At 44.1% G+C, this 26974-nt stretch overlaps 1 protein-coding gene across 7 annotated transcripts in view; it reads right to left on the minus strand.

Moving 5' to 3' along the window:
* LOC118366765 (interleukin-1 receptor accessory protein-like 1-B) overlaps nt 1–26974 on the minus strand; it is a 580901-nt gene that overhangs the window by 158489 nt on the left and 395438 nt on the right. For all 7 annotated transcript variants that reach the window (XM_052493220.1, XM_052493224.1, XM_052493222.1 and 4 more), the window contains exon 6: nt 11187–11261. In XM_052493220.1, the coding sequence (XP_052349180.1) occupies nt 11187–11261 (75 nt within the window). The remainder of the gene's footprint in view (nt 1–11186; nt 11262–26974) is intronic.

A 26974-nucleotide genomic window follows, 5' to 3' on the forward strand; every position in this document is an offset into this window, starting at 1 on the left:
CTTCCTTAATCCTCCACCCCCTCCCCATCATCCCTCTCTGCGGACGACTTTGTCAACCACTTCGAAAAGAAGATTGACAACATCCACTCCTCATTCACTCAGACTATAGAGTCCACTCACACATAACTACCCTACGCTTTGACCTATTTCTCCAGATGAAATCCTGGGACTAGTGAGGTCTGGCTGCTTGCTCGACCCCATCCTCTGCTCCCTTCTCCAGACCATCTCTGGAGGCCTTCTTCCATTCATTACTTCCCTCATCAACGCATCCCTGACCACTGGCTGCATCCCATCTGACTTCAAAATGGCCTGAGTCGCTCCTCTTCTCAAGAAACCAACACCCGACCCCTCTGACATCAAAGACTACAGACCGGTATCCCTTCTTTCCAAAACATTTGAGGCTCTACACACTACCAAAACTGACTCTCTCTCCTCTGTTCTCATCCTACTACATCCATGCGCTGCCTTCGACACCATGAACCATCAGATCTTCCTCTCCTCCCTATCAGGGTTGGGCGTCTCAGGGTCTATCAGATCTTCCTCTCCTCCCTATCAGGGTTGGGCGTCTCAGGGTCTGCACACACTTGGATTGCATCCTACCTGGCAGGCTGCTCCTACCAGGTGACTTGGAGAGGATCTGTGTCTGCACCAAATACTCTCACTACAGGTGTCCCCCAGCGCTTGGTTCTAGGCCCTCTCCTCTTTTCGCTATACACCAAGTCACTCGGCTCTGTTATGTCCTCACATGGTCTCTCCTATCATTGCTTTGCGGATGACACTCAACTCTTTTTCTCCTTCCCCCCTTCTGACACACAAGGTAGCGAAACGTACCACTGTGTGCCTGGCATATATCTCAGCTTGGATGATGGCCCACCACCTCAAGCTCAGCATCGACAAGATGGAGCTGCTCTTCCTCCGGGGAAGGCCTGCATGCTCCAAGGCCTCTCCATCATGGTTGAAAACTCCACGGTGTCCCGCTACCAGAGTGCAAAGAACCTTGGCGTGACCCTGGACAACACCCTGTTGTTCTCTGCAAACATCAAACCAGTGACCTGCTTCTGCAGGTTCATGCTCTACAACATGTGTCAAAATCATTCCATGGAGGGCTGAGTGTCTGCAGGTTTTTGCTCCGTCCTTGTACTTGATTGATGAATTAAAGAACTCCCCTCACATGGTTGTCTAGGTCTTAGTTGAAAGGAAAAAACTAAAACAAGCAGACACTAGGCCCTCCATGGAATGAGTTTTACACCCCTGCTGTACAACATCCATAAAGTACAACACTCAAACAGGAAGAGTTGCAGGTCCTAATCCAGGCACTCTGGACTAATGCAAATTGATGTTGGCAGGGCTCCCTGCTTGTGCCATCGTACCCCTGCAACTTATTCAGAACGCTTCAGCCAGCCTTGTGTTCCTTCCCAAATCTTCCCATGTCAACCCACTCCTCCTCACACTCCACTGGCTTCCAGTCGAAGCTCGCATCCCATACAAGACCATGGTACTTGCCTACGGAGCAGTAAGAGGAACCGCCCCTCTTGCTCTGCTCAAACCCTACACTCCAACCCGAGTACTCCATTCTGACATCTCTGGTCTCTTGGCCCTCCCACCCCTACAGGAGGGCAGCTCCCGCTCAGCCCAGTCCAAGCTGTTCTCTGTCCTGGTACCCCAATGCTGGAACCAGTTTCCCCCTGAAGCTAGGACAACAGAGTCTCTAGTCATCTTTTGAAAACATCTAAAATCCTAATTCTTCAAAGAGTATCTTAAATAATCCCACAGCACCCCCACCAACAAAAAAATACTTTCATGAACTAAACTATAACTCACACTTGACCCCTACTAGCTCTGACTTTGCTAATACCTACTTTATTGATGAATGATTGACTAACTATGACTGAGATATGTGGTTGTCCCACCTAGATATGTTAAGATTAATAAACTAAATGTAAATCACTCTGGATAAGAGTGTCTGCTAACTGACTAACATGTCAAATTGGTGTGTGTTTGTGTGAGTGTGTGTGTGTGTTGTGTGTAATATGTCTGTCAGTCCATTAATGGTAGCCTATTCACCCTTGGTCAACCACAGATGTGAGCGCAACAAGGTATCACGTTTTTCCCAAACGTCTATGGGTGAAGTAAAGGTGAAAATCATTTTTGGGCGTTTAAGTTGAGACATTGTTACCTAACTTCAGTTACGTAAAAATGAAAACAAAAACACTTGAATTGGGCTGGGGGTTTTACATCTCGTAAAGTTAAGGGTGAAGGCTTTGGACATGGCTGAAATAGTGGTTAACTGACACATATTGATTATTCTTTTTTTTATGTCATCCTATTTTTTTGGAAGATTAAGGATTTTGATAATGTATCAATAATACAAAATGCAAAAATATATATATATCTCACAATCTGATTCTGTGGCCCATTCTTTCTAGCTGTGACTGTCCTCACTATCGAAAGGGTATGATGCTTCCTGCTCAATTAGGCTCCTTTCGCTCATAGAATGTTCCTGTGTTCATTGCCTGTGAATGTCAGTGGATACGTTGGCAAAAACATTGACCAAGGCCATAATTTTACATCAAATTACATATCTTTCATTGAGCATGATATTGACCTTAAAAGAAATGAGATTAACGACACAACGTTGCCCTGAGGCAACACAACACAACTACATTTGTTTTGAATGTACAGAGCCTTCAGAAAGTATTCACACCCCTTGATTTATTCACATTTAGTTGTGTTACAGCCTGAATTCAAAATGGATTAAATTGAGATTTTGTGTCACTGGCCTACAGACAATACCCCATAATGTCAAAGTGAAACATTGATTTTCGATTTAAAAAAATTATTAATTAAATATGAAAAGCTGAAATGTCTTGAGTCAATAATTATTCCACCCCTTTGTTACGGCAAGCCTAAATAAGTTCAGGAAAAAAATGTGCTTAACAAGTCACATTATACGTTGCATGGACTCACTCTGTGTGCAGAGATGCGCCGGCAGAGATGGCCGCCTCGCTTCGCGTTCCTAGGAAACTATGCAATTTTTTGTTTTTTTTACGTGTTATTTCTTACATTAGTACCCCAGGTCATCTTAGGTTTCATTACATACAGTCGAGAAGAACTACTGAATATAAGATCAGTGTCAACTCACCATCAGTGCGACCAAGAATATGTTTTTCGTGACGCGGATCCTGTGTTCTGCCTTTCAACCAGGACAATGGAATGGATCCCAGCCAGCGACCCAAAAAAACGACTCCGTAAAAGAGGGAAACGAGGCGGTCTTCTGGTCAGACTCCGGAGACGGGCACATCGTGCACCACTCCCTAGCATTCTTCTCGCCAATGTCCAGTCTCTTGACAACAAGGTTGATGAAATCCGAGCAAGGGTTGCATTCAAGAGGGACATCAGAGACTGTAACGTTCTTTGCTTCACGGAAACATGCCTCACTGGAGAGACGCTATCGGAGGCGGTGCAGCCAGCGGGTTTCTCCACGCATCGCGCCGACAGAAACAAACATCTTTCTGGTAAGAAGAGGGGTGGGGGCGTATGCCTTATGGCTAACGAGACGTGGTGTGATCACAGAAACATACAGGAACTCAAATCCTTCTGTTCACCTGATTTAGAATTCCTCACAATCAAATGTCGACCGCATTATCTACCAAGAGAATTATCTTCGATTATAATCACAGCCGTATATATTCCCCCCCAAGCAGACACATCGATGGCTCTGAACGAACTTTATTTGACTCTTTGCAAACTGGAATCCATACATCCTGAGGCTGCATTCATTGTAGCTGGGGATTTTAACAAGGCTAATCTGAAAACAAGACTCCCTAAATTGTATCAGCATATCGATTGCGCAACCAGGGCGGGAAAAACCTTGGATCGTTGTTATTCTAACTTCCGCAACGCATATAAGGCCCTGCCCCGCCCTCCTTTCGGAAAAGCTGACCACGACTCCATTTTGTTGATCCCTGCCTACAGAAAGAAACTAAAACAAGAAGCTCCCACGCTGAGGTCTGTCCAACGCTGGTCCGACCAAGCTGATTCCACACTCCAAGACTTGATTCCATTACGTGGACTGGGATATGTTTCGTATTGCGTCAGATAACAACATTGACGAATAAGCGGATTCGGTGTGCGAGTTCATTAGAACGTGCGTTGAAGATGTCGTTCCCATAGCAACAATTAAACATTCCCTAACCAGAAACCATGGATTGATGGCAGCATTCGCGTGAAACTGAAAGCGCGAACCACTGCTTTTAATCAGGGCAAGGTGACTGGTAACATGACCGAATACAAACAGTGCAGCTATTCCCTCCGCAAGGCTATCAAACAAGCTAAGCGTCAGAGACAAAGTATAATCTCAATTCAACGGCTCAGACACAAGAGGTATATGGCAGGGTCTACAGTCAATCACGGACTACAAGAAGAAAACCAGCCCAGTCACGGACCAGGATGTCTTGCTCCCAGGCAGACTAAATAACTTTTTTGCCCGCTTTGAGGACAATACAGTGCAACTGACACGGCCTGCAACGAAAACATGCGGACTCTCCTTCACTGCAGCCGAGGTGAGTAAAACATTTAAACGTGTTAACCCTCGCAAGGCTGCAGGCCCAGACGGCATCCCCAGCCGCGCACTCAGGGCATGCGCAGACCAGCTGGCCGGTGTGTTTACGGACATATTCAATCAATCCCTATACCAGTCTGCTGTTCCCACATGCTTCAAGAGGGCCACCATTGTTCCTGTTCCCAAGAAAGCTAAGGTAACTGAGCTAAACGACTACCGCCCGTAGCACTCACTTTCGTCATCATGAAGTGCTTTGAGAGACTAGTCAAGGACCATATCACCTCCACCCTACCTGACACCCTAGACCCACTCCAATTTGCTTACCGCCCAAATAGGTCCACAGACGATGCAATCTCAACCACACTGCACACTGCCCTAACCCATCTGGACAAGAGGAATACCTATGTGAGAATGCTGTTCATCGACTACAGCTCGGCATTCAACACCATAGTGCCCTCCAAGCTCGTCATCAAGCTCGAGACCCTGGGTCTCGACCCTGCCCTGTGCAACTGGGTACTGGACTTCCTGACGGGCCGCCCCCAGGTGGTGAGGGTAGGCAACAACATCTCCTCTCCGCTGATCCTCAACACTGGGGCCCCACAAGGGTGCGTTCTGAGCCCTCTCCTGTACTCCCTGTTCACCCACGACTGCGTGGCCACGCACACCTCCAACTCAATCATCAAGTTTGCGGACAACACAACAGTGGTAGGCTTGATTACCAACAACGACGAGACGGCCGACAGGGAGGAGAGGTGAGGGCCCTCGGAGTGTGGTGTCAGGAAAATAACCTCACACTCAACGTCAACAAAACTATGGAGATGATTGTGGACTTCAGGAAACAGCAGAGGGAACACCCCCTATCCACATCGATGGAACAGTAGTGGAGAGGGTAGTAAGTTTTAAGTTCCTCGGCATACACATCACAGACAAACTGAATTGGTCCAGTCACACAGACAGCGTCGTGAAGAAGGCGCAGCAGCGCCTCTTCAACCTCAGGAGGCTGAAGAAATTTGGCTTGTCACCAAAAGCACTCACAAACTTCTACAGATGCACAATTGAGAGCATCCTGGCGGGCTGTATCACCGCCTGGTACGGCAACTGCTCCGCCCACAACCGTAAGGCTCTCCAGAGGGTAGTGAGGTCTGCAGAACGCATCGCCGGGGGCAAACTACCTGCCCTCCAGGACACCTACACCACCTGATGTTACAGGAAGGCCATAAAGATCATCAAGTACAACAACACTTTAAACAATGCTACCTAATATAATGTTTACATACCCTACATTATTCATCTCATATGCATACGTATATACTGTACTCTATATCATCTACTGCATCCTTATGTAATACATGTATCACTAGCCACTTTAAACTATGCCACTTTGTTTACATACTCATCTCATATGTATATACTGTACTCGATACCATCTACTGTATCTTGCCTATGCTGCTCTGTACCATCACTCATTCATATATCTTTATGTACATATTCTTTATCCCCTTACACTGTGTATAAGACGGTAGTTTTGGAATTGTTAGTTAGATTACTTGTTGGTTATTACTGCATTGTCGGAACTAGAAGCACAAACATTTCGCTACACTCGCATTAACATCTGCTAACCATGTGTATGTGACAAATACAATTTGATTTGATTTGATAATAGTGTTTAACATCATTTGTGAATGACTACCTCGTCTTTGTACGCCACACAGGTCCCTCAGTCGGCCAGTGACTTTCAACAGATTTAACCACAAAGACCAGGGAGCTTTTCCTATGCCTTGGTAGAAGGGTTGAAATAAAAATGTCCCTTTGGTATTTTATTAGGATCCCCATTAGCTGTTACACAAGCAGCAGCTACTCTTCCTGGAGTCCACACAAAACATGACATAATACAGAACATTATTAGACAAGAACAGCTCAAGGACAGAACTATATACATTTTTAAAAAGACACATGTAGCCTACATATCAATACGTACACACAGACTATGTAGGTCAAATAGGGGAGAGGCGTTGTGCCCTGAGGTGTTGCTTTATCTGTTTTTTGAAACCATGTTTGCTGTTTATTTGAGCAATATGAGATGGAAGGAAATGTTACGCAATAAGGGCTCTATATAATACTGTACGTTTTCTTGAATTTGTTCTGGATTTGGGGACTGTGAAAAGACCCCTGGTGGCATGTCTGGTGGGGTAAGTGTGTGTGTCAGAGCTGTGTGTAAATTGACTACGCAAATTATTTGGGATTTCTTATATGTTTCTTATAAATATAAGACGTGGTGCAATCAGTCTCTCCTCAACTCTTAGCCAAGAGAGACTGGCAGCATAGTATTTATATCAGCGCTCTGATTACAATGAAGAGCAAAACGTGTCGCTGTTCTGGGCCAGCTGCAGCTTAACCTTGCAGCACTGGACCATACGACTGGACAATAATCAAGATAAGACAAAACTAGAGCCTGCAGGACTTGCTTTTTGGAGTGTGGTGTCAAAAAACCAGATAATCTCTTTATTACGGCTTGACCTCTCCCTATCTTTACAACCATTGACTCTATATGTTTTGACCATGACAGTTTACAATCTAAGGTAACGCCAAGTAATTTAGTATCCTCAACTTGTTCAACAGCCACACCATTCATTACCAGATTCCGCTGAGGTCTAGAACTTAAGGAATGATTGGTTCCAAATACAATGCTCTTAGTTTTAGAGATGTTCAGGACCAGTTTATTACTGGCCACCCATTCCAAAACAGACTGCAACTCTTTGGTAAGGTTTTCAGTGACTTCATTAGCTGTGGTTGCTGATGCGCGTATGGTTGAATCATCAGCATTCATGGACACACATGCTTTGTTTAATGCCAGTGGCAGGTCATTGGTAAAAATAGAAAATAGTAGAGGGCCTAGAGAGCTGCCCTGTGGTACACCACACTTTACATGTTTGAAATGAGAGACGCTTCCATTAAAGAAAACCCTTTGAGTTCTATTAGATACATAGCTCTGAATCCACGATGTGGCAGAGGTTGAAAAGCCATAGCATATACATTTTTTCAACAACAGGTTATGGTCAATAAAATTAACTTAATGTCCTGAATACAAAGTGTTACGTTTGGGGCAAATTCAACACAACACATCACTGAGTACCACTTTCCATATTTTCAAGCATGGTGGTGGCTGGATCATGATATAGGTGTGCTTGTCATCGTCAAGGATAAGGACATTTTTTAGGATAAAAAGAAACAATGACATAAAGCACAATGCCAAATCTACACTGGAGTTGCTTACCAAGACGACATTGAGTGTTCCTGAGTGGCCTAATTACAGTATGGAAAGCCCTAAAAATGTCTGTCTAGCCACCTTCAACAACCAACTTGACCAGCTAGACGAATTTAAAAGAATAATGAACAAATATTGTACAATCCAAGTGTGCAAAGCTCTTAGAGACTTACCCAGAAAGACTCACAGCTGTAATCGCTGCCAAAGGTGCATCTACAAAGTATTGAGTCAGGGATGTGAATACTTAACTAAGTTATATATTTCTGTATTTAATCATTGCAAACATTTATAAAAACATGTTTTCACTTTGACATTATAGGGTATTGTGTGTAGATGGGTAAGAAAAAACATATATTTAATCCATTTTGAATTCAGACTGTAAAAACAAAATTGAATAAGTTCAGGGCAATGTTCCCTCTAAGCTGAGCGAGTGCGTGGGTTCGCAGCTCCCTGGAACTGCTGAGCAGAAAAAAGATCAGCAGAGAAGCACGATACTTAACTAAAATCAACTTTCTAGAGTTTCCCCCCTTAGTTAACACTATCAACGTTTCCCTTTGCTGTGGGAATTGTGATCGAATCAACACAATAGTAGCCACTTTAAATGTAACATAACAAAACAAAACAAACTATGCAAGACTTAGTATGCAAAACTAACTATAGAAGAGATTTTGTTGTTGGCAGAATGCATGGTAGTGCTGTAGGATTCTATTGCATTTACATGCACGACTCTGGCCGTAATCTTACACAGACTGGTGCAGCATAAACAATTAGACATGCAGTAGGCCTATATGTAAATAGACCATTGCCATATATGGATCTGTACCATTCACTTTGAACTGGACTGTGTTTACAGCATGAGCCGTTGTAAGTAGATGTGCTTGTTTTGAGATCAACACGAGAGCTGCATGTAGACACGTGTGCAAATATGTTCATATCCTCTGCTACTTAGTGAGTTATTAGCCCAGTTATCGATAATTTGTAGTCAGCAATTGGTAAGTGCTTTTTGCCTACAAGAGCAGATGACATTTACATTTCTAGACATCTTTAAAAAGTGAGTAGGGTAAAGAGATGTTTTTGTCTTAAAGGGCCAGTGTTGTATTCTAAAACAGGCTTGAAGAAGCTAAATAGCCAATAGGCTATAATGCTATGGGAAAAATGATACATTTTAGTTTGTAAAGTGGCTTGTTGCATCAAACAACACAAGAACCTTTTCAGTCACCGCCTTGTCTGAAGGACAAGTGGATAAACAGGTTAATGTCAAGCCCTACATTGAACACTACACATTGGCTGCTACTGTAGACTGAATGATAGAACAGCTATTTCCATGTTAAAACATTATGGGATGCATTTTCTATTGTTTTTGATGGTTAGGCCACTCTGGTAGACTTACATTATGACCAACTAGCCACAGTAGCCTACTTGACCACTGTCTAAAACTGTAACTTAAAGCGGGTACAGCCTCATTATTCACAGAACACACGCACTGGGAGTTGCACAGAATTTTCACAACATTCAAGTTTGCAATAGCAGAGCTAACAATTGCTCAGTGCCAAAATGTTTTTGAGGGAACATTGGTTAACAGGTACGAATGCTTTCTGAAGGCACTGTATATAAAAACAAAATATGTTCAGAACCTTCTTTAGAGGTTCCTACACAAATACATATTTTTTATTGTGAAGTTCCCTCTATTTAAACATGCACAATAATGAAAGGTATCTTACCCTTGATGCGCTCAGGTTGCTCTGCTTCCTCCCCCAATTGATACATCATTCCGACTTCTGCACCTCATTGGATTGTTTACAGACATGTCATCACATATTGTCATATTGTCCTGTCTAGAGTGATCTCCCTGTGTGAGCTGACCAATAACCCACGTGTATCCCTGATAACAACAAAACACTAAAGACAAGAGTGGTATTGTCTCCAAAGCACTCTGTGGAGCAAACACAAACACACAAATGCACGTACCTCGGGCCACCCTGACCCCTGTCAACAAAGACAATCTGCAGTATTGTAAGCCACCTCCTCTCCATGTGGACAACCACGCTACACAACACTGGCACCATATGGAGCCGATATCGTTGAGGAAACAGCAGCATTTCTATACACAGAAAAATTGTTTTACAGTGTCTGTGTTCTTCTAGTTAAAACTGTCATCATCAATCTGTCTGATAAGCAGGGAGGTTACAGTCTAAGAGGATCTGTGAATTTATCACTTTTCAGTCATTTAGAGATGCAGTTTTGTTCTTTCTTTCACACTCTAGTACAGATGTAGGATGTTAATTTAATTATTCTGTTGCTGATCATTTAAAAGACTTCTAAAGATGATCATTTCCACTTTAAAATGTCAGACTTGATTTGCACGAATGAAAAATGTAGAAAACATGTTCTTTATCCATTCATTATAATCCACATAATAATTCACATTTTCTGCAGGACTATTTTTCTGCTGTAGCAAACTGGCTCAAATGAAATCCTATATCTGTATACAGCACCACAGAGGAAATAGACATACTGTAGATGCTAACATACAGAGGATCGTACGCACGCACGCACACCCACACACACGCACACACACACTTTGTTGGAGCTAGGAACCCATGCACTTCGCTACACCCGCAATAACATCTGCTAAATATGTGTATGCGACCAATAAAATTGTATTTGATTTGACACACACACACACATAAACACATGTATGCACACACACACACACACACACACACACACACACACACACACACACACACACACACACACACACACACACACACACACACACACACACACACACACACACACACACAACGCTCCTACTGATAACGAAGAGGGAATAAATCCCAAGCTCCTGCCCTACCCTACCCAGGCCTGATTGCTTCTGCCAAATTTAAGGTGCGGCGTGGCCCAGCCCCAAACACAAAATCAGAAATAACTTCCTCTGTTAGTAATTAGCTGCTCCTCTCTCTCTGTCACTCGCTTCCTGCTTGGAGTTTGCTCTGCATGCGCTTTGCACATGGTTTTGGATCTGTGAGTATCCATAGCAACTGCTCCGCTTGGGCTGCTTTGCTCAATGACGAGACATGAGAGAGCAAAACTCAACAAACATTATTTTCTGTAAAATAGTCTCTCCTGTCTTATATTTGACAAGGTTGAAGCACTTCTGACACCATGTTTTGATCTTAGTCAGATATGACTGTACTGCGCAGCAGAACACGAGCAAATGGCTCAGCTTCAATATGTTAGTGATCAATTTAGTGATACCCGAGCCCTGTCCGTATACTAGTTATTGATGAAAAAACAGCTTCTTAACCCAATGTGTAATGTAAGGCTCAGGTCGTGTAGCAGAGCTCTAGCTCTTACCTAGCTGTAGCTCCATGTTGCTGATCTTGTTCTCAGAAGGATAAAGGATCTTCGGTGGCTTGTCAGTCAGAGGGGCTGGAACAAAGAAACACACAGTTTAGATATGTTAGATGTCACTCACAAACATGAGAATGCCATGGCATTGTCAACACCACCATACTGCTACTGAACCTTGCTTTTTAAAAGGCATAGACAAAAGTCATATAGGCGCACTTAGTAAGAGTAAAGATACAGAGAGACAGAGAGAGGGATAGACAGAGAGAGGGATAGACAGAGAGAGGGAGACAGAGACAGGTAGACAGAGAGAGGGAGACAGAGACAGGGAGACAGAGAGAGGGAGACAGAGAGAGGGAGACAGAGAGAGGGAGACAGAGAGAGGGAGACAGAGAGGGAGACAGAGAGAGGGATAGACAGAGAGGGAGACAGAGAGAGGGAGACAGAGAGAGGGAGACAGAGAGAGGGAGACAGACAGGGAGACAGAGAGAGGGAGACAGAGAGAGGGAGACAGAGAGAGGGAGACAGAGACAGGGAGACAGAGAGAGGGAGACAGAGAGAGGGATAGACAGAGAGAGGGATAGACAGAGAGAGGGATAGACAGAGAGTGGAGACAGAGAGGGATAGACAGAGAGAGGGAGACAGAGACAGGGAGACAGAGAGAGGGAGACAGAGAGAGGGATAGACAGAGAGAGGGATAGACAGAGAGAGGGAGACAGAGACAGGGAGACAGAGAGAGGGAGACAGAGAGAGGGAGACAGAGAGACAGAGACAGGGAGACAGAGAGAGGTAGACAGAGAGAGGGAGACAGAGAGAGGTAGACAGAGAGAGGGAGACAGAGAGAGGGAGACAGAGAGAGGGATAGACAGAGAGAGGATAGACAGAGAGAGGGAGACAGAGACAGGGAGACAGAGAGAGGGATAGACAGAGAGGGGATAGACAGAGAGAGGGGTAGACAGAGAGACAGGAGACAGAGAGACAGAGGGAGACAGAGAGAGGGATAGACAGAGAGAGGTAGACAGAGAGAGGTAGACAGAGAGAGGGAGATAGAGGGAGACAGGGAGAGACAGAGAGAGGGAGACAGAGAGAGGGATAGACAGAGAGAGGGGGAGACAGAGAGGGAGACAGAGAGAGGGAGACAGAGAGAGGGATAGACAGAGAGAGGGAGACAGAGAGAGGGAGACAGAGAGAGGGAGACAGAGAGAGGGATAGACAGAGAGATGGAGACAGAGAGCGGGATAGACAGAGAGAGGGTGACAGAGAGGGGAGACAGAGAGAGGGAGACAGAGAGAGGGATAGACAGAGAGAGGGAGACAGAGAGACAGAGGAGACAGAGAGGGGAGACAGAGAGATGGAGGGATAGACAGAGAGATGGAGACAGAGAGAGGGAGACAGAGAGATGGAGACAGAGAGAGGGAGACAGAGAGATGGAGACAGAGAGAGGTAGACAGAGAGGTAGACAGAGAGAGGGAGACAGAGTGAGGGAGACAGAGAGAGGGAGACAGAGAGAGGGAGACAGAGAGAGGGAGAAAGAGAGAGGGAGACAGAGAGAGGGAGACAGAGAGAGCTTGTGAATTTATGCCGTTTCCAATGCAAGGACGTCCTTCTCTGAAACAGAAAACTCCTAACAGTACATCCAGTCCTCTGGTAGAACAAAAAGTCAGTTTCCTAAAATGCTCTGTTGCATTAATTATACCTGACACTAGAACAGAACCCTCAAAAAGCAAGTAAGCATTCACATAGTCTGGATCCTGCAACCAGAAAACAGTCTAGCAGGAAGGGATGGTGCAGTGTTGGTTATGTCATATTCACAATGAACTAATGGACACCAGTGGAGTGACAGCAAAGAACATCTCAAGACAACACGTACACTAGATCTCTCTCTCATCCCCTCTCTCTGATGCTATGAATCTCAACTCTGTTCCTCTGTCTTCCCTTGTTCTCCATTATCTTTCACTACAGAGTGATATTCCTCTCTGTTGCCTATATAAATAACATACATTTAGTTTGGCCTATTTGCGCTAATCAATTTGTCAATGATTTGACACAGACATGACACCAGTTAATGGTGCTCAGTGTTTGAACAAACATCATTGTGAGTGTATGAGAGAGAGAAAGAGTGACAGAGAGAGAGAGAGAAACACCAAATTGAGACTGCATGCAGAATCTGCAAAATCATCCTCTGTACATTAAACACCAAATAATGCATGCGGAGCAGAATTAGGCCGATACCCGCTAATTATCAAAAACCCAGAATAGAGCTTTTAAATTCTACAACCACCTAAAAGTAAGTGATTCCCAAACCTTCCATAAAAAAAGCCATCACCTACAGAGAGACGAACCTGGAGAAGAGTCCCCTAAGCAAGCTGGTCCTGGGGCAAAAATACAGTGCAACCTAAAATGCTGTTTGGCCCTACACAAAGAGTACACAGTGGCAGAATACCTGACCACTGTGATTGGCCCTTAACAGAGAGTACACAGTAGCAGAATACCTGACCACTGTGACTGACCCTTAACAGAGAGTACACAGTGGCAGAATACCTGACCACTGTGATTGGCCCTTAACAGAGAGTACACAGTAGCAGAATACCTGACCACTGTGATTGGCCCTTAACAGAGAGTACACAGTGGCAGAATACCTGACCACTGTGACTGACCCTTAACAGAGAGTACACAGCAGCAGAATACCTGACCACTGTGACTGACACAAACTTAAGGAAAGCTTTGACGATGTACAGACTCAGTGAGCATGGCCTTGCTATTGAGAGAGGCCGCCATAGGTACACCTCGCTCTCAAGGCTATGTGAACACTGTCCACAAAATGAGTTAGAAACTGAGCTGCACTTCCTAAACTCCAGCCAATTGTATGACCATATTAGAGACACATATTAACCTCAGATTACACAGGCCGACAAAGAATTCCAAAACAAGTTACATTTTGATAAACTCCCATATCTATTGGGTGAAATTCCACAGTGTGCCATCACAGCAGCAATATTTGTGACCTTTTACCACAAGAAAAGGGCAACCAGTGAAGAACAAACATAATTGTAAATACTACACATATTTATGGTTAGTTTTTTCCCTTTTTTACCTTGACTATTTGCACGTAATTACAACACTGTATATAGACGTAATATGACATAATATGACATGTAAAATGTGCATATTCCCTTTAAACTGGTTTACTCTTCATTTTGTATTGTCTATTTCACTTTTGTTTATTTTCTATTTCACTTGCTTTGGCGATGTAAACATATGTTTCCCATGCCAATAAAGACCCTTGAATTTAATTTAATTGAAATGAGAGAGGATGACAGAGAGAGAGAGAGAGAGAGAGAGAGAGAGAGTGTTTGAATTAAATGTGTGCATATGAGCAACACAACGTTTCCCTTCGAAATTCTAAGTATTATGAATGCACATGTATTTTTTACGCATAATAATGTGTGGTTACAGGGTTGATTCTGTGTGGTTACAGGGTTGATTCTGTGTGGTTACAGGGTTGATTCTGTGTGGTTACAGGGTTGATTCTGTGTGGTTACAGGGTTGATTCTGTGTGGTTACAGGGTTGATTCTGTGTGGTTACAGGGTTGATTCTGTGTGGTTACAGGGTTGATTCTGTGTGGTTACAGGGTTGATTCTGTGTGGTTACAGGGTTGATTCTGTGTGGTTACAGGTTTGATTCTGTGTGGTTACAGGGTTGATTCTGTGTGGTTACAGGGTTGATTCTGTGTGGTTACAGGGTTGATTCTGTGTGGTTACAGGGTTGATTCTGTGTGGTTACAGGGTTGATTCTGTGTGGTTACAGGGTTGATTCTGTGTGGTTACAGGGTTGATTCTGTGTGGTTACAGGGTTGATTCTGTGTGGTTACAGGGTTGATTCTGTGTGGTTACAGGGTTGATTCTGTGTGGTGACAGGGTTGATTCTGCGTGGTTACAGGGTTGATTCTGTGCGGTTACAGGGTTAAAACAGAAACAACTAAAAAGTGAACTGTTTTGTCAGTAAAGGAAAGGTTCACCCATCTTGAATGTTATTTGGGTCATTGCACATTTTCATGTGGGTTATTGGTGTTCAAGCAGGCAGAAATCTGTCAGGTATGACGTAGCACCGTGATAAAGTCTCTCTCACTACACTAGAAGTTAATAGGAATACGAATTTTAGATCACAAGAAACGTCTATCATACATGTCAGATTTTAATGCTGGCCGATAACTTGGGAGGTCATACTGGTCATAACTGGGGAGGATTTCTTCTCTCTAACTTTTTGCAATATTTCTACCAATTTTTCTACCTCGAGAAATATGTAATTTAACTGAGGGTCTAGCACATTTTTCCTATTTGTCTCCTTCTTTAGTCCATGGTGCATTGCATGGTGCAGCGATATTATAGAAAGGAGATAGGAATCCAATGAATGAAGGAACATATTATGCCCCATCCAGCAGACTGTCCACGAATCGTTTTCACATTGTCATGCTGTGTCACGCGGGTGCTAAGCTAATCGTCATACAATCCCTTCTCAAAGTCAATGTTTTTGACGAGAAACTTGCCTATTTTCCTCGAAAGTACAGTACCAGTCAAAAGTTTGGACACACCTACTTATTCCAGGATTTTTCTTTATTTTTGTCACGCATTGGTCTTAGTATTTTGTGTTTTCTTTAATTATTTGTTCAGGCCAGGGTGTGACATGGGGTTATTGTATTGTCGTATTGGGGTTTTTGTAGGCATTGGGATTGTGGCTGATTAGGGGTGTGTCTAGCATAGGCATGGCTGCCTGAGGCGGTTCTCAATCAGAGTCAGGTGATTCTCGTTGTCTCTGATTGGGAATCATATTTAGGTAGTCAGGGTTTCACTGTGTATTTTGTGGGTGATTGTTCCTGTCTCTGTGTAGTTGTTCACCAGACAGGCTGTATAGGTTTTCACGTTCCGTTTGTTGTTTTGTATTTATTTAGTTATTTCATGTATCGTCGATTCTTCATTAAAGAACATGAGTAACCACCACGCTGCATTTTGGTCCGCTTCTCCTTCAACAGACGAACGGCGTTACAATTTTGACAATTTTCTACATTGTACAATAATGGTGAAGACTATGAAATAACCCATATGGAATCATGTAGTAACCAAAAAAGTGTTAAACAAATCAAAAACGCCTTGATGACAGCTTTTCTTGGCATTCTCTCAACCAGCTTCACGAGGTAATCACCTGGAATGCATTTCAATTAACAGTTGTGCCTTCTTAATAGTTAATTTGTGTAATTTCTTTCCTTCTTAATGAGTTTGAGCCAATCAGTTGTGTTGTGACAAGGAAGGGGTGGTATACAGAAGAGCCCTATTTGGTAAAAGACCAAGTCCATATTATGGCAAGAACAGCTCAAATAAGCAAAGAGAAATGACAGGGGGGCATAATCAACATCAACATCCACATCTTTGGCATCCGGGGAACAGTGGGTTAACTGCCTTGCTCAGGGGCAGAACAAGATTTTTACCTTGTCAGCTCGGGGATTCAATCCAGCAACCTTCCGGTTACTGGCCCAATGCTCTAACCACTAGGCAGGAGGAGGTGTGACAGTGTGATGGTGCTTTGCTGGTGACACTGTCAGTGATTTTTTAGAATTCAAGGCACACTTAACCAGCATGGCTACCACAGCATTCTGTAGCAATTGGCCATCCCATCTGGTTTGCACTTAGAGGGACTATCATTTGTTTTTCAACAGGACAACGACCCAAAACACACCTCCAGGCTGTGTAAGGGTTACTTGACCAAGATGGAGAGTGCTGCATCAAATTACCTGGTCTCCACAATCATCCAACCTCAACACAATTGAGTTGGACAGCAGAGTGAAGGAAAAGCAGCCAACAAGTGCTCAGCATATGTGGGAACTCCTTCAAGACTGTTGGAATAGCATTCCAGATTAAACTGGGTGAGAGAATGCCAACAATGTGGAAAGCTGTCATCAAGGCAAAGGGTGGGTACTTTGAAGAATCTCAAATCTAAAATAAATATTTGGTTAACACTTATTTCGTTTCTACATTGATTCCCTTTACGTTATTTCATAGTTTTTATGTCTGAACTATCATTCTACAATGTAGAAAATAGTAAAAGTAAAGAAAAACCAAACCTTTGACTAGTACTGTACATAATGTCACCATTCAAAAGCTATACGGTACTACACACAGCAATTTAAGTATCTCACATCATTTTTGCAATGTTGAAGGACATAACTCCTGGTACCAGAATCACCCAGAATACACCGCGCAGCCCATTGACGTAGCATGGGCAACGCTTCCCATCTTCTCAAAAGTATATCTGCCATTGTGAATTTTAGACTGCACTCTGTGAGGCACATCGATCTGCAGGTTGAACATTGTGAGATGGTAGACTCCTAAATTCATAGTGCAGTTTGTTTAGGCGATTTTACAGCTAACTAGCTATGTTACATGCTAATATTGTCTTTACTATTATTGTGTGTAGCTACGTTTGCCAGCCAGCCAGCTAGCCAGCCAGCTAGCCAGCCAGCTCGCCCATAGAGAGCATTGTATTGTGGATTTCAAACCAAATCAAAGCAAAGTTATTCGTCATGTGTGCCAAATACAATACAACTTACAGTGAAATGCTTACTTACAGGCAAAAAATGCAAAAAATGTATTGGGTGAACAATAGGTAGGAAAAGAAATAAAACAACAGTAAAAAGACTGTATACAGTGGCGAGGCTATAAAAGTAGCGAGGCTACATACAGACAGACACCAGTTAGTCAGGTTGATTGAGGTAGTAGGTACATGTAGATATGGTTAAAGTGACTATGCATATATGATGAACAGAGAGTAGCAGTCATTCATATATCTTTATGTACATATTCTTTATCCCCCTACACTTGTGTGTGTATAAGACAGTAGTTTTGGAATTGTTAGTTAGATTACTTGTTGGTTATTACTGCATTGTCGGAACTAGAAGCACAAGCATTTCGCTACACTCGCATTAACATCTGCTAACCATGTGTTTGTGACAAATAAAATTTGATTTGTGTAAAAGAAGGGGTTGGCGGGTGGTGGGTGGGACACAATGCAGATAGCCCGGTTAGCCAATGTGCGGGAGCACTAGTTGGTCGGCCCAATTGAGGTAGTATGTACATGTATAGTTAAAGTGACTATGCATATATGATAAACAGAGGGTAGCAGCAGAGTAAAAATAGGGGCTGGAGGGGCACACAATGCAAATAGTTTGGGTAGCCATTTGATTACCTGTTCAGGAGTCTTATGGCTTGGGGGTAAAAACTGTTGAGAAGCCTTTTTGTCCTACACTTGGCACTCTGGTACCGCTTGCCATGTGGTAGTAGAGAGTCTATGACTGGGGTGGCTGGGGTCCTTCACAATTTTAAGGGCTCCAGTGTTGAGGATCAGCGTGGCAGATGTGTTGCTACCCTCACCACCTGTGGGTGGCCTGTCAGGAAGTCCAGGATCCAGTTGCAGAGGGAGGTGTTTAGTCCCAGGATCTTTAGTGATGAGCTTTGAATAGCATTCTCACATGAGTGTTCCTTTCGTCCAGGTGGGAAAGGGCAGTGTGGAGTGCAATAGAGATTGCATCATCTGTGGATCTGTTTGGGCGGTATGCAAATTGTAGTAGGTCTAGGGTTTCTGGGATGATGGTGTTGATGTGAGCCATGACCAGCCTTTCAAAGCACTTCATGGCTACGGACATGAGTGCTACGGGCCTGTAGTCATTTAGGCAGGTTGCATTTGTGTTCTTGGGCACAGGGACTATGGTGGTCTGCCTTAACATGTTGGTATTATAGACTCAATCAGGGACATGTTGAGAATGTCAGTGACCAGTTGGTCATCACATGCTCTGAGTACATGTCCTGATAATCGGTCTGGCCCCGCAGCCTTCTGAATGTTGACCTGTTTAAAGGTCTTACTCACGTCGGCTATGGAGAGCGTGATCACACAGTCATCCGGAACAGCTGATGCACTCATGCATGCCTCAGTGTTGCTTGCCTCGAAGCGGGCATAGAAGTGATCGCGTCTGTGCTTCCCTTTGTAGTCTGTAATAGTTTCCAAGCCCTGCCACATAAGACGAGCGTCAGAGCCGGTGTCGCATGATTCAATTTTAGTCCTGTATTGACGCTTTGCCTGTTTGATGCTTCGTTGCAGGGCATAGCAGGATTTCTTGTAAGCTTCCGGGATAGAGTCCCGCACGTTGAAAGCGGCAGTGACTGATGTGGTGTACTCCTCAATGCCATCGGAAGAATCCTGGAACATGTTCCTGTCTGTGAAAGCAAAACAATTTCTACATGGATTTTGTAGTCGACTTGAGCTGCAACAGATTTCCACAACAATTTTCCATGTTGCTTCCAACCTTATTATAACGCCAAAATGAAACATTTGTTGACAAAAAAATATTGTTTCAAATATTAGTGTTAATAAAGGAATTAGTGCTTTTGGATGGATTTTCCCTGTAATTCAGAGTAGTTAAGGTTAGGTCTATGGTTTGGGGAAGGCTTAAAACAAAATAATTAATAACGACTCGCTATTACCATCAAATATAATTAAGTATTCTCACGTCTTGCAAGAGCATTGTGAACTGTGGAGGTGCAGTGGTCTGAGCAGCGCACTTTGACTCTGAGTATCACGAGTCTGTGCCCAGTGTTGGGTAATCTTTTTGTTTTTTTGGGGTGAGCGCCTTGGAAGGCAGATATCCATGTTCTCAGGACCTTTTGAAACGTCCGAAATGGAAGGCTATTTCTAGTGTATCCCATAAGGCGGCGCACAATTGGCCCAGCATCGTCCGGGTTAGGGGTTGGCTGGGGTAGCCCGTCATTGTAAATAAGAACTTGTTCTTAACTGACTTGCCTAGTGACATAAAGGTTAAATAAAAAGTATCCGGATGGTGAGTGAGTGAGTGAGTGAGTGAGTGAGTGAGTGAGTGAGTGAGTGAGTGAGTGAGTGAGTGAGTGAGTGAGTGTACATGCATGCAGGTGTGTGTGTCTCTTTTTCTGTACGTGTCTTATTGAGTAGGAGAGCTGATGCTGTAATGATGCTAATCGTCCAGACGGTGGATGTCAGGGCGGCTGGCTGGCTAGTGGAACATGGGAACGTTCTCCCAGGGGAACACAGAACACTTTATTACTGTTAAAAGCCTTTATGTGTTTTGGGAGGGATGGGCTCCACTCTTCAGGGAGAGATAAAATAGAATTGGGTCATGCACAGTATGTACACGCCTTAGCATCCAGAGACAGTTAGTGTGTTGGGATGTTTTAATATCCTTCTCCTCACAAGGATAGTAAAACAAGGACAATTCTGACAAGTGGGGACAGTTCGCCGGTCCCCACAGGGAAAAAGGCTATTTTAGGAAAGTGGTTAGTTTTAGGGTTAGGGTTACAATTAGGGTTACAATGATGATGGGGGATGAGGTTTCGGGTTAGGATTATGGTTAGGGGTTAAGGTTAGGGTTTAGGTTTGTTATTGTAATTTATTATAGTAATCTGCCCAGGGACTGCGGTTGAAAATTTGTCAGCTGGCTAAAACAGTCACTTTTACTGAAAAGTTGATTAATGTGGACTGTCTCTATTAAAAATAAACTCAATCAATTCAGGTAAAGGTTAGGGTTAGGGTTAGGTTAATGTTAGGGTTAGGGAAAATAGGATTTTGAATGGCAATCAATTGATTGGTTCCCACAAGGATAGTAAAACAAACATGTTTGTGTGTGTGTTTACAAAGTGACCGCTCTGTGAATGTACATATTAGCTGTTTACAAGGCCATTATGAAGTTCATTGCAAAGGTCATTAGAAAGGTCACCTCATAATAGCCTAACAATAGAAGACAGATCCTTCAGATCTGCATGTTAACCTTTCCTATCCTTTTACATCACCATTCCTGTCCTTTTACATCACCAGTCATATCCTTTTACATCACCAGTCCTGTCCTTTTACATCACCAGTCATATCCTTTTACATCACCAGTCATATCCTTTTACATCACCAGTCCTGTCCTTTTACATCACCAGTCATATCCTTTTACATCACCAGTCATATCCTTTTACATCACCAGTCATATCCTTTTACATCACCAGTCCTGTCCTTTTACATCACCAGTCATATCCTTTTACATCACCAGTCATATCCTTTTACATCACCAGTCCTGTCCTTTTACATCACCAGTCATATCCTTTTACATCACCAGTCCTGTCCTTTTACATCACCAGTCATATCCTTTTACATCACCAGTCCTGTCCTTTTACATCACCAGTCATATCCTTTTACATCACCAGTCATATCCTTTTACATCACCAGTCATATCCTTTTACATCACCAGTCATATCCTTTTACATCACCAGACCTGTCCTTTTACATCACCAGTCCTGTCCTTTTACATCACCAGTTATATCCTTTTACATCACCAGTCATATCCTTTTACATCACCAGTCATATCCTTTTACATCACCAGTCATATCCTTTTACATCACCAGACCTGTCCTTTTACATCACCAGTCCTGTCCTTTTACATCACCAGTCCTGTCCTTTTACATCACCAGTCACATCCTTTTACATCACCAGTCATATCCTTTTACATCACCAGTCATATCCTTTTACATCACCAGTCCTGTCCTTTTACATCACCAGTCATATCCTTTTACATCACCAGTCCTGTCCTTTTACATCACCAGTCATATCCTTTTACATCACCAGTCCTGTCCTTTTACATCACCAGTCATATCCTTTTACATCACCAGTCATATCCTTTTACATCACCAGTCATATCCTTTTACATCACCAGTCCTGTCCTTTTACATCACCAGTCATATCCTTTTACATCACCAGTCCTGTCCTTTTACATCACCAGTCATATCCTTTTACATCACCAGTCATATCCTTTTACATCACCAGTCCTGTCCTTTTACATCACCAGTCATATCCTTTTACATCACCAGTCATATCCTTTTACATCACCAGTCATGTCCTTTTACATCACCAGTCATATCCTTTTACATCACCAGTCCTGTCCTTTTACATCACCAGTCCTGTCCTTTTACATCACCAGTCATATCCTTTTACATCACCAGTCCTGTCCTTTTACATCACCAGTCATATCCTTTTACATCACCAGTCCTCCAGAACACGTACCTATCTCAGCAGGCCTGTAGGTATGTCACAGGGTGTCTAAATACCTTTACCATGACATCAATCTACAGAAACACTCTATCGTCCAATATCCAGGGCAGGTTAGTCTGCTCTGCATATAGACCAACACAATATGTGCCATGACAATGGCAAGATTGCCCCAAAGGCATGTAGATATACAACTATAGGTATACAGACCATATGACCTTTGACCTGCACAGTACTGTGCTCTATTATAGGCGAGAAAAGACCAACCTAGGTATAACCCCTCTCTTTACATTGGCTTTTTATTAGCGGTGCTAAAAACTTTAAATTGATGTTGAAATTTGAGGAAATACTCTTCTAAGTAAGTTATGAGAGAGTGAAAATAACACACACACACACGCCAAGGATTAATTACAGTTCGGTCTGTGGAGTGGTGCTGGGTTTGTACTCAGGGCAGTTCGGTAGCCTTTAATAGCGTTGGCTCCTCAGACTGTCCTCAGTGGACCCTTACATCTTTAGCCTTATTACCTTTCTCTATTCCTCCTTCCTGCTCTCTTTCCTCTCTCTCTCGCTCTGTCCCCCCTTTCTCTCTCTCTTTCTCTCTCTGTCTCTATTCCTCCTTCCTGCTCTCTTTCCTCTCTCTCTCGCTCTGTCCCCCCCCCCTTTCTCTCTCTCTTTCTCTCTCTGTCTCTATTCCTCCTTCCTGCTCTCTTTCCTCTCTCTCTCGCTCTGTCCCCCCTTTCTCTCTCTCTTTCTCTCTCTGTCTCTATTCCTCCTTCCTGCTCTCTTTCCTCTCTCTCTCGCTCTGTCCCCCCTTTCTCTCTCTCTTTCTCTCTCTGTCTCTATTCCTCCTTCCTGCTCTCTTTCCTCTCTCTCTCGCTCTGTCCCCCCTTTCTCTCTCTCTTTCTCTCTCTGTCTCTATTCCTCCTTCCTGCTCTCTTTCCTCTCTCTCTCGCTCTGTCCCCCCTTTCTCTCTCTCTTTCTCTCTCTGTCTCTATTCCTCCTTCCTGCTCTCTTTCCTCTCTCTCTCGCTCTGTCCCCCCTTTCTCTCTCTCTCTCTCTCTCTCTCTCTCTCTCTCTGTCTCTATTCCTCTCTCCTGCTCTCTTTCCTCTTTCTCTCACTCTGTCTCCCCCCCCTCTCTCTCTCTCTCTCTCTGTCTCTATTCCTCTCTCCTGCTCTCTTTCCTCTCTCTCTCTTCCACCCCTCTCCTCTCTTTCTCTCTCTGTCTCTATTCCTCTCTCCTGCTCTCTTTCCTCTCTCTCTCGCTCTGTCCCCCCCTTTCTCTCTCTCTCTCTCTCTCTGTCTCTATTCCTCTCTCCTGCTCTCTTTCCTCTCTCTCTCTTCCACCCCTCTCCTCTCTTTCTCTCTCTGTCTCTATTCCTCTCTCCTGCTCTCTTTCCTCTTTCTCTCCCTCCCCTCTCTCTCTCTCTCTCCCCCTCTCTCTCTCTTTCTGACGCTGTCTCTATTCCTCTCTCCTGCTCTCTTTCCTCTCTCTCTCTTTCTGTCGCTGTCTCTATTCCTCTCTCCTGCTCTCTTTCCTCTTTCTCTCCCTCCCCTCTCTCTCTCTTCCCCCCTCTCCTCTCTTTCTCTCTCTGTCTGTATTCCTCTCTCCTGCTCTCTTTCCTCTTTCTCTCCCTCCCCTCTCTCTCTCTCTCCCCCTCTCTCTCTCTTTCTGTCGCTGTCTCTATTCCTCTCTCCTGCTCTCTTTCCTCTGTCTCTCTCTCTCTCTCTCTTTCTGTCTCTAACCAACAAGCTGATGCTGTTTGGGAGCATTGCTCTGTTTCTGTCTGGCTGTGTTTGTGGAGTTGCATCACTCCAGTTTGATGCTACCATGATGTAATAACGTCAGACTCTCACTAGAGATGTGTGTGTGTTGATGTATAATGTAGTTGTGTGTGTGTGTGTGTACACTGAGTGTAAAAAAACATTAGGAACAGGTGAATCTAGGCGAAAGCTATGATCCCTTATTGATGTCACTTGTTAAATCCACACCTATCAGTGTAGATTAAGGGGAGGAGATATGTTAAATTAAGATTTTTAAGCCTTGAGACATTTGAGACATGGATTGTGTATATGTGCCATTCAGAGGGTGAATAGGCAAGTAGTAGGTGCCAGGCACACCAGTTTGAGTGTCAAGAACTGCAACACAGTTTCCCGTGTGTATCAAGCATGGTCTACCATGCATTGGAGTCAACATGGGCCAGCAACTCTGTGGAACGCTTTGGACACCTTGGAGAGTCCATGCCCCGCCGAATTGAGGCTGTTCTGAGGGCAAAAGGGAGGAGCTACAACTCAATATTAGGAAGGTGTTCCTAATGTTTTGTACAATCAGTGTATATAATGTACTTGTGTGGGTGTATCACCTAGTTGTGTGTGTGTGTGTGTGTGTGTGTGTGTGTGTGTGTGTGTGTGTGTGTGTGTGTGTGTGTGTGTGTGTGTGTATCACGTAGTTGTGTGTGTGTGTGGGTGTATCATCTAGTTATGTGTATGTGTGGGTGTATCACCTAGTTGTGTGTGTGTGTGTGTGTGTGGGTGTATCACCTAGTTATGCGTATGTGTGGGTGTATCACCTAGTTATGTGTATATGTGGGTGTATCACCTAGTTGTGTGTGTGTGTGTGTGTGTGGGTGTATCACCTAGTTATGCGTATGTGTGGGTGTATCACCTAGTTATGCGTATGTGTGGGCGTATCACCCAGTAATGTGTGTGTGTGTGTGTGTGTGTATCACCTAGTTATGTGTGTGTGTGGGTGTATCATCTAGTTATGTGTGTGTGTGGGTGTATCATCTAGTTATGTGTATATGTGGGTGTATCACCTAGTTATGTGTGTGTGTGGGTGTATCACCTAGTTATGTGTGTGTGTGGGTGTATCATCTAGTTATGTGTATATGTGGGTGTATCACCTAGTTGTGTGTGTGTGTGTGTGTGTGTGTGTGGGTGTATCACCTAGTTATGCGTATGTGTGGGTGTATCACCTAGTTATGCGTATGTGTGGGCGTATCACCCAGTAATGTGTGTGTGTGTGTGTGTGTGTATCACCTAGTTATGTGTCTGTGTGTATCACCTAGTTAAATATGTGTGTGTGTGTGTGTATATCACCTAGTTATGTGTGTATGTGGGTGTATCACTTAGTTATGTGTGTATGTATGGGTGTTTCACCTAGTTATGTGTGTGTGTGAGTGTAAGTGCTGAAAGTGTGTGTATGTGGGGGTGTTTCACCTAGTTATGTGTGTGTGTGTGTGTGGTGTACGTGCTGAAAGCCTGTGTATGTGCTGAATGTGTGAGTCTATGGGTTGTGCGACGGCGGGAGGGGGGCGGTCACGGTGTTATCAGGTAATCACACAGCACCAATTACACTGAATACTGATACCATTCTAATTACATCAAACCGCTACATACATAATTGCACGACTGATGATCCTATAGCTAATTACTAAAGGAGAGAGAGAGAGAGAGAGAGAGAGAGAGACAGAGAGAGAGAGAGAGAGAGAGAGAGAGAGAGAGAGAGAGAGAGAGAGAGAGAGAGAGAGAGAGAGAGAGAGAGAGAGAGAGAGAGAGAGTGAGAGAGAGAGAGAGAGTGAGAGAGAGACAGAGAGAGAGAGAGAGAGAGAGAGAGAGAGAGAGAGAGAGAGAGAGAGAGAGAGACAGAGACAGAGAGAGAGAGAGAGGTCACCACATAAGGACAAAGTGGAAGAGGAAACACAGTCACCATCGATCACCATAGGGACCAGGAGAGGGAAGCAGGGAAAACCCAGCCTTTATCAGTGCAACATAGACCATGCAAACCATTCACACACAGACAGAGGCAGGCATGCAAGCACACGCAAGCACACGCATACACACAACCTGTGACATGTGATTGACACACACTTCCATTGTTTCTGGAGTGAATCAGAACATGTTTGTGTGTGTGTGTCTCTAATACGTTTTTTCTCTGTGAAGGCAGCAGAGACACACAACAGGTCTGTCTTGTGACGGCTGCAGAGACACACAACAGGTCTGTCTTTGTGACGGCTGAGGAGACACACAACAGGTCTGTCTTTGTGACGGCTGCAGAGACACACAACAGGTCTGTCTTTGTGACGGCTGAGGAGACACACAACAGGTCTGTCTTGTGACGGCTGAGGAGACACACAACAGGTCTGTCTTTGTGACGGCTGAGGAGACACACAACAGGTCTGTCTTTGTGACGGCTGAGGAGACACACAACAGGTCTGTCTTGTGACTGCTGAGGAGACACACAACAGGTCTGTCTTTGTGACGGCTGCAGAGACACACAACAGGTCTGTCTTTGTGACTGCTGAGGAGACACACAACAGGTCTGTCTTTGTGACGGCTACAGAGACACACAACAGGTCTGTCTTGTGACGGCTGAGGAGACACACAACAGGTCTGTCTTGTGACGGCTGAGGAGACACACAACAGGTTTGTCTTGTGACGGCTGAGGAGACACACAACAGGTCTGTCTTTGTGACGGCTGAGGAGACACACAACAGGTCTGTCTTTGTGACGGCTGCAGAGACACACAACAGGTTTGTCTTGTGACGGCTGAGGAGACACACAACAGGTTTGTCTTGTGACGGCTGAGGAGACACACAACAGGTCTGTCTTTGTGACGGCTGAGGAGACACACAACAGGTTTGTCTTGTGACGGCTGAGGAGACACACAACAGGTCTGTCTTTGTGACGGCTGAG

This window comes from Oncorhynchus keta, chromosome 34, assembly GCF_023373465.1.
Source record: "Oncorhynchus keta strain PuntledgeMale-10-30-2019 chromosome 34, Oket_V2, whole genome shotgun sequence".
In the NCBI taxonomy this organism is placed as follows: Eukaryota; Metazoa; Chordata; class Actinopteri; order Salmoniformes; family Salmonidae; genus Oncorhynchus; species Oncorhynchus keta.